At 35.1% G+C, this 12,245-nt stretch overlaps 1 protein-coding gene across 18 annotated transcripts in view; it reads left to right on the forward strand.

The window, feature by feature from the left end:
- LOC310911499 (titin-like) overlaps positions 1–12,245 on the forward strand; it is a 240,789-nt gene that overhangs the window by 101,251 nt on the left and 127,293 nt on the right. For 12 of the 18 annotated variants that reach the window (XM_083865081.1, XM_083865086.1, XM_083865093.1 and 9 more), the window contains 19 exons: positions 230–310; positions 2,352–2,435; positions 2,633–2,998; positions 4,693–4,773; positions 4,980–5,054; positions 5,267–5,350; positions 5,558–5,644; positions 6,181–6,261; positions 6,439–6,525; positions 6,750–6,833; positions 7,761–7,862; positions 8,067–8,150; positions 8,478–8,555; positions 8,774–8,857; positions 9,089–9,172; positions 9,397–9,729; positions 10,347–10,421; positions 11,347–11,430; positions 11,885–11,965. In XM_083865081.1, coding sequence (XP_083721207.1) covers positions 230–310; positions 2,352–2,435; positions 2,633–2,998; positions 4,693–4,773; positions 4,980–5,054; positions 5,267–5,350; positions 5,558–5,644; positions 6,181–6,261; positions 6,439–6,525; positions 6,750–6,833; positions 7,761–7,862; positions 8,067–8,150; positions 8,478–8,555; positions 8,774–8,857; positions 9,089–9,172; positions 9,397–9,729; positions 10,347–10,421; positions 11,347–11,430; positions 11,885–11,965 — 2,115 coding nt within the window. The remainder of the gene's footprint in view (positions 1–229; positions 311–2,351; positions 2,436–2,632; positions 2,999–4,692; positions 4,774–4,979; positions 5,055–5,266; positions 5,351–5,557; positions 5,645–6,180; positions 6,262–6,438; positions 6,526–6,749; positions 6,834–7,760; positions 7,863–8,066; positions 8,151–8,477; positions 8,556–8,773; positions 8,858–9,088; positions 9,173–9,396; positions 9,730–10,346; positions 10,422–11,346; positions 11,431–11,884; positions 11,966–12,245) is intronic. The other 6 variants (XM_083865084.1, XM_083865090.1, XM_083865098.1 and 3 more) reach the window with 5 other exon arrangements.

Consider the following 12,245-nt stretch of genomic DNA (forward strand, 5'->3'; position numbering starts at 1 on the left):
CCAACCATTATGCTTACACAACTATGTCCATCGCTGTGATCCATTGTAGTCCCAGAGGAACTTTTACAAAGTCTTGGAGAAATACTAGAGACATTTTTCCCAATTACTCTGGGTGTGGGCAGTGTCAGGAAATAATAGTTATTTTTCTAAGAAATTCCAAATAGGATATTTATTATTGTACATGATATTACACCAGAAAAAAAAATAATGTTAGACTCTGTCTTTGAAGTATCAACAGAAGAAGAACACTGGGCTATGTCAGAGGAAGTATCCGTTTCCCTCCACACAGAAAAGGAGATTTCATACACAGGTATGAAGACTAAAAAGATTCTGTATCCAAAGTTACATCTTGTCAGCTAGTAAAAAACCCAGAGAGAATAAAACAAAATTTTGTGTCCTTTGCTATTGCCAGTTTATAATGAAAGTGAAGCTTGTAGAATAATGCAGGACAGTATTTCATCCTTTGCAAAATGTTTAATTCTTTCCTCTTGGCTTACTGCTCTTCTTATAGTGGAAGCCAAATAATTTGATTAGGTCCTCTTTTTTAAATCTTGCCACCTGTCTGACCTTTGAGGGGAAACAGGAGACAGTCTTCGCTTTCATTTAAATTAACATGCTTTACTATTCTGAAAAGACAGACAGTCCTTTCCTGTTCTATAAAAGCAACTCCTCACCTAAATCTAAAGGTTAAAGAAAAAATGTTCAGCTCTTCTGTTACCTACATGGCTGAGACACTTAACTAATCCAATGAAATTGGTCTGCCTGCTCAACAGTCCAGAGCCTTAAAAGAAAATTTATTGCTCTTTCACTTTTGCAGACTATCAATTGATTTGTGAAAAACTACCCACAGGGTGCCTCACACTTACTACTTTTAGATCTGATACTGTTGATAAATGGCATTATCATATTCATATCATGAAAGATTAATACAGGCAAATCAGTGTGAAGTTAAATTATCCATTTAGTCTCCAAAGATGGGGGGACAAGCGTCCTATGAGTACGATGAAAGACAATCTTTGGTTCTCTCTAAGGCAGGTGTAATGTGCCATCTGGTCTGGAAAGAAAAGGGTCAAAGCAGGAAGACATTAAATGCAACAGTTCTCTAATGGGGTACCAAACAGTGGTGTTCTAGCTGGAAAAAGAATCCAAGGAACCTGAGCTTTCTGCAAAGGGCACTCATGCACAATGCAGGTTTTGTTTTCAAATCCACCAAAGTATCAGTTCCAACTAGTTTTAGTTTAAGATTTCAAGTGTGAATGTACCTGGCATTTATAATTAAATATCAAGGAGGACTCTGCCAAAAAATACCTGGAGAGCTAATGAGTTTTCACATCACTCCAAATATAACATCAAGCATCAAGACTGGTGGAAGCTACTCATCTATGCTCACTGTACCTTGTCATGAATAAAGCTTCTAGAAATTCTCAAATCTGTCACTGACAGATTGGATTCCATCTCTTAAGGTCAGAAAAAAATCTCAAATCTGTTAAGAAAATGCCACAGTTATTCTCCAACTTGGCAAGTCTGCCAGATCTTACAATGCCAAGGTAATTTTTTGTTTAGTTTCCAGTTATATTGGTCAAAAAGTTTCCAAGACACCTGTCTCAGAAGACAAGACCCACACATTTCTGTAAAAGAGAATATGCTGCTTAAACATAGCATTCTTTCCTGAATAAATCATAAAAACTGAACATATCCACATCTTAACCTTTTGGAAATGCTCCTGCTTTTACAAGGAGTGGCTCCTTGGCATGTCAGAACCAGCAAGTCATTTCATAAAGTAATTGACAGAAGAGGAAAAACACCTTCCTCACTGAGCAAGTCATTCTTTTGCTTTTAATTAGACCAGAGCTCTTATATATTGTTAGTTACTCTCAGAGTTTTTCTCCATGTGTTCCTTCACCTTCATCTAGAGTTTCCTACACAAATTTTTTTTTGTCAGTGAATGAGGACTTTTGATCTCTTCCTGAGGTAATGCAAAGTACCAATGCTGTGGAGGGGAGCTGCTACTGTGGAGAGAACAATGAGGTTTATTGATTTTGTAATTGGATGCCTTTGGATTTTGAGTTCTGCCCATCAGCAAATTTAACTTCACTGTTGGCAGCAGTGAATGAAGCAGGAATCATACCAGCTGCTTATATTGGTATCTTGAAAAGTTTGTTGTTTCTTAATTGAAAAGAAGCCTAGTGACTTCCCTAGCTACATGCCCAGTGACAATAAGCATGCTTGTCTTTTACATGTCAGCCGTGTGTTTGTAAGATATCTTTTTCTGTTTCTTGCCAAGAATACTTTTGCTTTTAAACAGTTTACATCTAAAAATTCTTAAATGTGATTGTACTGTATCTTTTAAGTGCCTGATGTACCAGAGAGGGCTATCATTGAAGAAAGAGTACCAATTTATCCTCCTAAAAAAATGGCAAGACCACCAGCCAAAGGTATACTGGATAGAGTATTGAAATATGGTGTAAATGTTTTTTGTGTCTTGTATGTTCCATGTACAGTGAGTACTGATGTGTTTTCTATGGAATGTTCTTACTTTGGTTATTTCTGAGTTGACAATGCCTTGTGATCCTTACTATTGTAAGACCTGTGTGCTAAATTTTAAGGTTCTTTTAATTGGTATCTTTTTAAGTGCCTGAAGTGCGCAAGACAGTTGTCCGAAAAGAAAAAGCATACGTGCAAGTTCCTCAGTATGAAGAGGAAGAGGAGATCCCAAGGTATGAGGAGGAAGACACCACCAGGTACGAGGAGGAGGTAATCCACTACAAGGAGGAAGTTCGCCATTATGAAGAAGTTCGTCACTATGAGGAGGAAGCTCCTCAGTATGAAGAGGAAGAAGTTCCTCAGTATGAAGAGGAAGAAGCTTCTCAGTATGAAGAGGAAGAAGTCACCCATTATGAAGAAGAAGCTGCTTATTATGCAGAAGAAGTTGCTGAGTATGAGGAGGAAGAGCCACAGGTTCCTCAGTATGAAGAGAAGGCTCCCGTACCAGCTAGAGGTATATTTTAACTCCAGGGTTTGTGTGAGAAAAAGTATTGTCTTTTCATTCTATGAAAATACCAAAGTTTTGTTTTCAAATGTTGCAGTGTGCTTTACAGTGTGCGTTTTTAAAGATATTTATTGATTATTATATGGTGCAGAAAACATAACTGTATATCTACTCTTTACTACTAGCTCCATAAATTCAAATGTTCCGTGTCATACATGTTCATTCTTCTTTCATATGAACGCTCTATAACCTACTGTGGAAATTTAACCAATCTTAATTTCATCCTCATCTGGAGTCCTATTTTGCTATCGGACTGTGCTTGAAATACTTAAAAATGCTTACGTAAAGTCTGCAATCACAGAGAAAAAATATATTTATCTAGAAATTAGCTAAGGTACTTGAAAATGAATGATTTAGGAACACAAGTCACATTGAATTCTTTTCAGAAATGTTATAAAGCCCTGTGCTTATTTCTGTCTTGAAGGGAATAATATCCTTTCATGAAAAACAAAAAATATTTATGTTTAAATAATCTTAGGTTCAGGTGTTTTCCTTAGTTTTTCCTTAATTTTTATAGTATGGTTATAATTTTTCTACACTGTTAGTACAGGATGAACATAATATTCACTACTTAGGAGAACTACGTCATGCAAAGTTCTTGGTAATAAAGCCATTCTGCATCATAATAGAAAGATATAGATCATGTATATGCAATTTTCCAAAATTACATAATCATCTAAAAGTACCATTTCCAGTCCTGATCCAAATCATTCCACAGTGTCTTTTTCCATTAAAGAAGTTCAGAATTTCTTTTAACTACTTAATAAATTTCAAAATTATATCTAACATTGTTTGCAGTAGAAATTTTGTCATAAACATGAGAAGAGATGAGGCTGTACACTGCAAAAGCCAGGTTAATCCTGAACAGGAAGATTAGTGTTTGCTGAAATTTCCATTGTATTTCTCATAGTAGCTAAGTTTAATTCATATGTGCTCCAAATTTTCTTCAGTATTCTCAGAGCCAGTGGAATCATTCTCCTGTCATTGTAAAATTTAGATGGACGTTTCTGGAGTTTAGAGTACAAGCAAAAGTTTAGATACATTTTTGCCTCACTGCAGTTAAAGGAAAAATCTGTTAGATTTCAGAAGAATAAAGAGATTTTTTAAAAAGCATTTCATTTACCCAACAAATTGTGGTATAAACTTCTGGGTACTTATAATGGACAGTTCTTGCTTGAAGTACGTCTGTTGCTAAACTAGATGTGCTTGGGGTTTTTGCATGTAAAAAGATCTTGGGAATTTTTCAGGAAGAAAATGTAGTCAGCAATTTATATTTAATATATATAAAAGAATATGACCAGATGCAACCTATTACATGCCTGACAGGCACTGGGAACATGTTTTTAATAACTGGTTCAAAAAAGTCAAACACTGGCTTAATCTTCTGATCAGCAAAAAGGCCCTTGAAAACATTTTTATTGATGGCCTCAATGGCTGAGCAAGGAGAATGGACATAATAGCAGCTAATATGATGTGTTTGTTATTTTATTTTGTCTTAATGATAAAACCCTTTTAAATCATAGCTGTTTGTTTGGAGTATGTGCTGTTTGCTTGCATGACTATGTATTTGTGATGTTTGTTTGCACTTTATGTTCCTGCTGTTATGGAGGTAAATATCTAAAACATTAATGGTATCTTTCAAGTGCCTGAGGTTCCCAAGAAACCTGTTCCAGAGGAAAAAATACCTATTATTCAGAAGAAAAAAGAACCTCCTCCAGCAAAAGGTATATACCATCTCTTAATGTTAGAAGACATCCTCTGAATATGCAATTCATATTATTTTTCAGATGTCTTAATTGCTTATTATTTTTTTCTGTTCTTTTGGGAGAGGAGTCTTGATAAGAAGTATTTGTGTTGCTGTCTTTTTTGTTTTATTTCTGTTTTGAGTAGCTTATGGTTTATTTTTTTAACCAAAATCATGTTTTTGAAGTGCCCGAGGTGCCAAAGAAACCTGTACCTGAAAAGAAAGTCCAAGTGCCGAAGAAGGAAGCTCCCCCAGCTAAAGGTATATGCACTTGTAATTATCCGTGATCAGAAAGATCTTCTAGCATTAATTTATCTTCTCACTTGTTAAAAACTAGGACAGAAAAAGAATTATTACTCTTAAGGACTGTGGTTCTTTCTGTTTGTGTTTAATTGTTTTAGTGTGACTGATTTGTATGTCACGTTGTTTTAGATTTTCATGCCAAGCTCAATATTTAATGATATCTTACTAAGTTCCAGAAGTGCCAAAGAAACCTGTGCCAGAAGAGAAGGTTCCTGTTCCTGTCCCAAAAAAGAAGGAAGTTCCACCAGCCAAAGGTATATGACTTGATATAACTCTTGACTGAATGCTTTATAAAAAAAAAGTCAGTCTTTTTTTGTATGTGACGTAAAGAAAGTTTTCTATTCTTGATAGTTCTTCTTTGTCATTCTACTTTATTGATTCATACCTACTTTATTCATTCAATGTTCTTAACTTTATGGCTCAAAAATTAAATTCTTAAGCTACAATCATATTTTTTCAAGTGCCTGAAGTACCAAAGAAACTTGTGCCAGAAGAGAAGGTACATGTCCCAGTGCCTAGAAAAGTGGAAGAGCCTCCACCAGCCAAAGGTACACCATTTTCTGGTTCAACTATGTGATCCTATTGTTGTTTCTTCATCTTTATAAGAAGGTTGTTACTGCCAGTAACAATCCTATTCTTCAGCCTAACATATTTGAAAAGCTCCCTGAGCTTTTTGATCAGGACACTGTTGTGTCTGTGTCTGTCAGTCACAGGGTCTATCCTTACTCTACGCTTTGAAAATGTCTTTGTGTTTTGCATTGTCTCTGTCTTTTGTATCTTATATATCTAAATCATTTTAAAGGACTTGCTGTTTCAAAAACAGATGGTTCAAAAGATAAAAAAATTACCTAAATAGCCAGGCTTCCTCCTTAGCTTTACCACATCAGTTTGTAGTTCTGTAGTCTCTGTATATTTGTAAGTTTACGTCTGTGCATAAATCTGTGGATAAAATCAATGTTAACTTTCACACACAACTAGATTTTACCATATTTGTGTAGTTATCTTAATATCAGATATAGTTATCTTTTTATTAGGTTTTATGTTACACTGAAAATTAATTTCCTCAACAAAAATGTCTTTTAAGTGCCTGAAGCGCCCAAGAAGGTTCCAGAAAAGACAGTACCTGTCCCTGTACATAAAAAGCCAGAACCTCCACCAGCCAAAGGTATTGCTTCCTATAGCTGAACATGTGGATAATGCTTGTTCTTTATGTGCATTTGTTGTTAGAATTTAACTGAAGTGTTGTAGCGGTGTGTACTGCTAAATGTACTGCTAATTCACACTCTTTAGCTTCTGTGTAAGTTGTGTCTAAGTCTTCTGCAATTAAAATCTATCTTTAAAGTGCCAGAAATACCAAGACGTCCCAGTGAAGAGGTACCTATGTTTGTTCCTGAAGAAGAGGAAAAGGTTCCAGAGGTGCCAGCAAGAGGTACAGCATTCCTTCTTGAAGATTATGAGATCTTAGTTCAAGAGCTTAGATATTCATTAGTAGATCTTCATCACCAGTGATTGTTTTAAGCTTGATGTAATTAACCTTCTGAGAGGAGTTGTCTTCTTCTTCTTTCTGGTCTTTGTGACTTTGTTCTGTAGTTTTAGTAGTTTTGATGCTCTAAAAGCAATTGCCAATTTCTTACCAAAACAATATCTTTAAAGTGCCAGAGGTGCCCAAGAGAGCTGTCCCAGAAGAAAAAGTACCTGTTGCAGTTCCTAAAGCAAAGAAAATCCCACCAGCTAAAGGTATATCACATTGTGGTGTATGCAGATAATTCCTCTTCCTCTTATTTTCATATTTCATTGGAACCTAATTTTAACATTTAATTTATACACATGTGAATTCAGATCCTTGGTTATAGCACCTGCTGCTTCCCTGTAGTGAGCAGTGCTAAGGCTCAGACAGGGCTTGTCTGTATTGTTATTGACTGTAGTCAGCTGAGAATCAGGCCTTGAATGATCCGCTTTTTTCCACTTTAAGTGATTACTGTGAATGAAATATCCTTGTGATATTGTCATCCAGAAATATTTTTTAAAATACTTTAAAGTTTCTTTAAACAAAATAGCTGAAATTGAATTTTATGGCCCTTCACCTGGAATTTCTTCAGTTTAGGGAGATGACTCTTACATGTACCTTGAGAATAAGCTAGATTCTCAAGGGTTTTAGCTAAACTTAGGAAAAAGTAAAACAAATTTACAACTGGTCATATAATAACCATCTCCTATACCCTAAATATGAAATTCAGAGTGGAGGCAGACTATTCCGAAGGCCACTGTTGCATGCTAAACAGATTCTACCTCAGCAACTGAGTAGTTTAGGGGGGGAAAAAAAGAAAAAAAAAAAAAAAAAAAAAAAAAGAAAAAAAAAAAAAAAAAAAAGAAAAGCAGATACTGAAAGGTTTTTATTTTCTATGATCTCTGGTTTGTAGCATATCTTGCTAATATTTCCTGTTTGCAATGACACTGAAATTAAAAATTGGAAAAAATGCTAGTCTTTATACAATCCTTGTAGCCCAATTACACACAGCTGTTTTCAGAGAATAAAAAATACCCAGTAGTTTCCCCTATTTTTATTTCTATTGTTATTTTAAAGTTGGTGTCTTTGTGTTTCATGTTATGGATTTTTCTCTGTGATGTTGTGAAAGTAAAGTTCTTAAAATAATATCTTCAAAGTGCCTGAGGTTGCAAAGAAAGTTGTGTCTGAAGAAAAGGTTCCCATTTTTGTTCCTGAGGAAGAAGAAGAATTTATTCCAGAGGAAATTGTACCAGAAAAAGGTACATGATCTTTTCTTGCAAGCCACTCATGACATCTTTTGTGTTCATTAAAATTCATCTCTGTTTCATGTTCTATGTAACTCTTATATATGTTTTGAGGGGAGTTTGTGGTTGTGTTCTTTGTGTTTATCTTGTTTCCATGTCTACGCTTTTACTGCTCCGAAAGCAATTTTAACACGTATTTGCAAAATATTGTCTTTAAAGAGCCAGAGATTCTTAAGAAACCTGTCCCAAAGGAAAAAACACCTGTACCTGCACCTGAGAAAGTGGAACTTCCTCCAGCAAAAGGTGCATGTTAACAATGTGTTGTTATTCTCATTCAGTGTCTCTGTTTAGTTTGTTTGTTATTTATGTTAGCTTTGTGTTCCTGCTGCGTTTCTGTATTGATATCTCAGAATGCCTGTCAAATTTCTAGCACAAAACAAGCACTAAAATTATTTCAGTTGCTCAAGAAGTCTGCCTGTGGGTGTAAAGTGTCTTTTGTTTAATTTCCTGTTTCATCTTTTAAAAATATATTTTGCAGATCAGTTCTTATTATGTCTCTTTGTACAAGTTTTCTGTTCTCTTTCTCATACTACTGGTGAATGACATTCTTAAAATAACCTGTCTTTAAAGTTCCTGAGATGCCTAAGAAACCCATTCCTGAAGTGAAAGAACCTGTTCCTAAAAAGGTGCCAGCTCCATCAGCCAAAGGTACTGCAGATTGCAAATGCTGTTACAGTTAATTGATAATATTCTTGATCCAAGTTGAGTTTAGCAAGGGACGCTTTAGTATTTCTGTCCTGTATTGTATTTGTCACTATACTATTTGTTTGTTTGTAAATTTCTGCTCTGTTGTTCGTAAACTTCTGGCTTTGTGTCCATTTAAAATTTGTGCAAAAGTACACTGAAGTTAGCTCTTATCTTTAAAGTACCCAAGATGCCTAAGAAGGTTGCTCCTGAAGAGAAGGTGCTGGTTGCTCCCGCTGAAAAAGTGGAGGTCCCAGCTGCAAAAGGTATATGTACTCCTTATAATTAATATTTATGATAGGGATACCCTTGACCTTCTTCTTTCTAACTTTTGTCTCTGTTGTACAAGATCTTTGTTTGAATTTATGTTAAAACTCTTCATTTTCAATGTTTGCATTGTTGAACCATAAAGCTCTGTTTCTTGTGCTTTTCTGCTTACACTGCTCTAAGGTGATTTGGTGTTTTTAAATTCCTAAACAAAATCTGTATCTTTAAAGTCACAGAGGTGCGTAAAAGAGCTGTGGCAGAAGAGAAAGTGCAAGCTATTGTGCCCAAGCCCAAAGAACCGACACCAGCCAAAGGTACAGATATATTTCTTCTTATTTCTCCCAAAGATATTTTTTACTCCTCATTCTAAAATCTTTTATAGTACTTTTTTTTTTTTCAGAAGCATGGGTTTGTAATTTAATGTAACTTATGCTTGAGGTTATCATGCACTCTGTTCTTTGTCAATTATCTTGGCTAACATAAAAAAAATAAAATTAAATAATTGTATTAGGTAGTAACAATAATACTGTTTCTAAAGTGCCTGAAGTATCCAAGAAACTTGTACGGAAAGAAAAAGTCCCTGCTCCTGCACCTGTGGTGGAGAAGTATGAGTATGCCTATGAAGAATATGAGAAGTATGAGACATACGAAAGTATTGAAGAGTTTGAGAAGATTCAGGAGGCTGAAGAAGTTGAGGCATATGAGGAGCCTGAAGAACCTGAGGGATATAAGGAAATTCTGGAACAGGAATATGAAGCAGAGGCTGAGGAGAAAGACGTCTATGAACAGTATGAGTTTAAGGAGAAGGAAGAGATCTATGAGAAATATGAGGAGGTATATGAGGAGGCTTATGAGACCAAACCAGCTATAGGTAAATCAAGTCATGACTTCTTTATTCTTATAGTGTGTTGAGTTTTCAGTTACTGCTTAAGCCTCCTATGGGTGTTTATTTATATTTTCCTTGTTTGTAGTTCTATGTATGTCTGTTGCTGGTAATGATAAATCAGTTCAAAGGTTGTCTCTATCCTAGTCCTTCCTAAGGAATTCCCTTCAGCGTAAAATGGGAGGGTTCCCTATCTTACTGCCCAAGAGTGAACTAGTGGAAATATAACACAAGCTGAGAAAATGTTAATCTTCTGATGTAATTCAGCTTCAACCTGAATTACTTTTTATGCATTAATATTTAATTATTTTGTCCGGTTGAGCTCCTTTGAGTTACAAAGATATTAGGACTCATGTAGAACCTTCCTTCCCATCATTTAAATTTTTGATCATAGGACCCCTGACACCAAACAGAAAGTACATATACAATTTACCAAAAAGATATACATTGATATTTCATTACTCAAGAATTCTGAGATGACCGCTCCCTTTTTTCTGCCTAAATGATGAGATGGTTCCTCTACAAATGAATAATTGCTCTGCTTGCTGTGTTTATATCTGTTTCTTCATAAATAACTTATAATCCATAATGACATATTTTTAAAGTGCCAGAGTTGCCCAAAAGACCTCTGCCAGAAGAAAAAGTACCTGCTCTTAAAAGAGAAGCTCCACCAGCTAAAGGTACATCATCCATCAGATAAATTAGAAAACACAGGCTTCTGCATGAGTCTGAATCCCCAAATCCAGTATTTTACCTATTCTGATTTGACTGCTAGACTCTTAGCTTTATTTCACAGTACTGTTAAGACAGATTACAAAAAAAGTTATTTCTTTAACAGAACAAAAATCAAACAAATTACTTCCTGGAGACAAAGGGAATGAAGTTAGTACCTTAATTTAATTTTTGCTATCACAACATAAGTGATATTTTAAAGCTAATAATTGAAACTCTAGTTTCCTGCAGAATCCTAAAAAACTAGAACTTTCTTTAACCTAATGATGTGCTGGAGTGTGTGCCATCTTAATAGGTATTCTCTGTATCAGGGTTTATGAAACATAAGTGTCATGAATAGCAATTGTCAGCAAGTGCTAAAGTTACTGCACAAGTCCAGAGTTCTGTAATTTCCTGTTCATAGCACTAAGTTTGCCTAAAATTAATTTATTGCTAACTTTTATTGTTATTTCTCATATGAACTGTCAGAATGAAGTCAGTGGGAAAAGGTGGATTAGTTGGCTTGGTTTTTTTTACAGAAAAGCTTGGAGTGAGTTGATAGGAAATTGAAACCTTACCGTATTCCCAGCTGCCATTTATTAGAGCTGATAGTACATGAAACCTAATTGTTAAGGCTTATCCCTATCCAAAATTTATCCAACAATAGCAGTGTTTTTCTTTCACTGAATACTGAAACTCTGGCTCCATTAATCCAAGCAAAGTAGTCCAAATAGGTGGCCTCTTTTCTATTACATGTATTTATGTATTTGAGAAATATTTTTGTGTTTTGCTAAGTTTTCTGACTCTTTACATTGTTTGCTTTTTGTTTAACTTCTATTCTTACATAATACTCCTACTGCAAATGTTCTTAAAAAACTACCAATGTCTTTAAAGTGCCAGCAGTGCCGAAGAAACCTGTTCCAAGAGAAAAAGTACCACCTGCTATTCCTAAAAAGGAAATGCCTCCACCAGCTAAAGGTATACTTCATCTTCATTGTCCTTGTGAAACATGAACTCTAATTACAGTCTTTTGTCCTCATTATGTGTTGAAAAACATTATGCATATGTTTTATGTACCCACAATGGGTTTTTTCATCTGTTTGTCATTGAGTCTTTTTTGCTTGTTGATTTCAAGTCATTCGTTGAAAACATGTTAGAGCCGCTTTAAAAAAATGTATGTTCTGTCATTAACTTGCACATGAAAAATAGTTCAGAATGAAATAGTATCTTTATTTCTTCTGGAAAGGAATCTTTCAAGAACATATGTTTCAATATGGTATTCTTCTGTCTAATCTTCAAAATTAACATCAATGTTCTTTCAGGACGGATTAAATGCTTTGATGTTTCAAGAGTCTTCCTTGTTAGACTTGCTCTTCTTTCTAACTTCTTTCAAGTAGCTTTGAAAGCCCTAAAAATAAATTATATCTTAAAGGGCGAGATGATCTCAGAAGACCTGTCCCTGAAGAAAAGAAACCTACACATACACCTGAAATTGAAGTTCCACCAATGAAAGGTAAAGGAGCCTTTGACATGAGATTTTATGGAAAGGAAATATTTGTGTCGTTTTTCCCAGCTAACATCATTAAAAATCTTCATGTTCTTTACACCACTGCAAGAGTACCCAGTCTCTAGCTGGAGATTGAAATCTCAGTGATAAATCCCAAACTCTAGGGCAAACATTTCAGATATGTGTTAAATAGTAAATTATGAATGAAGACATGCTGAGGAGGTACTGCTGCTTACACCCAGTATGTAAAGCTTCAGTGCTTTTTTATTTATAATATAGTTTGAAT

Source organism: Zosterops lateralis, assembly GCF_965231275.1.
Source record: "Zosterops lateralis genome assembly, chromosome: 7".
In the NCBI taxonomy this organism is placed as follows: Eukaryota; Metazoa; Chordata; class Aves; order Passeriformes; family Zosteropidae; genus Zosterops; species Zosterops lateralis.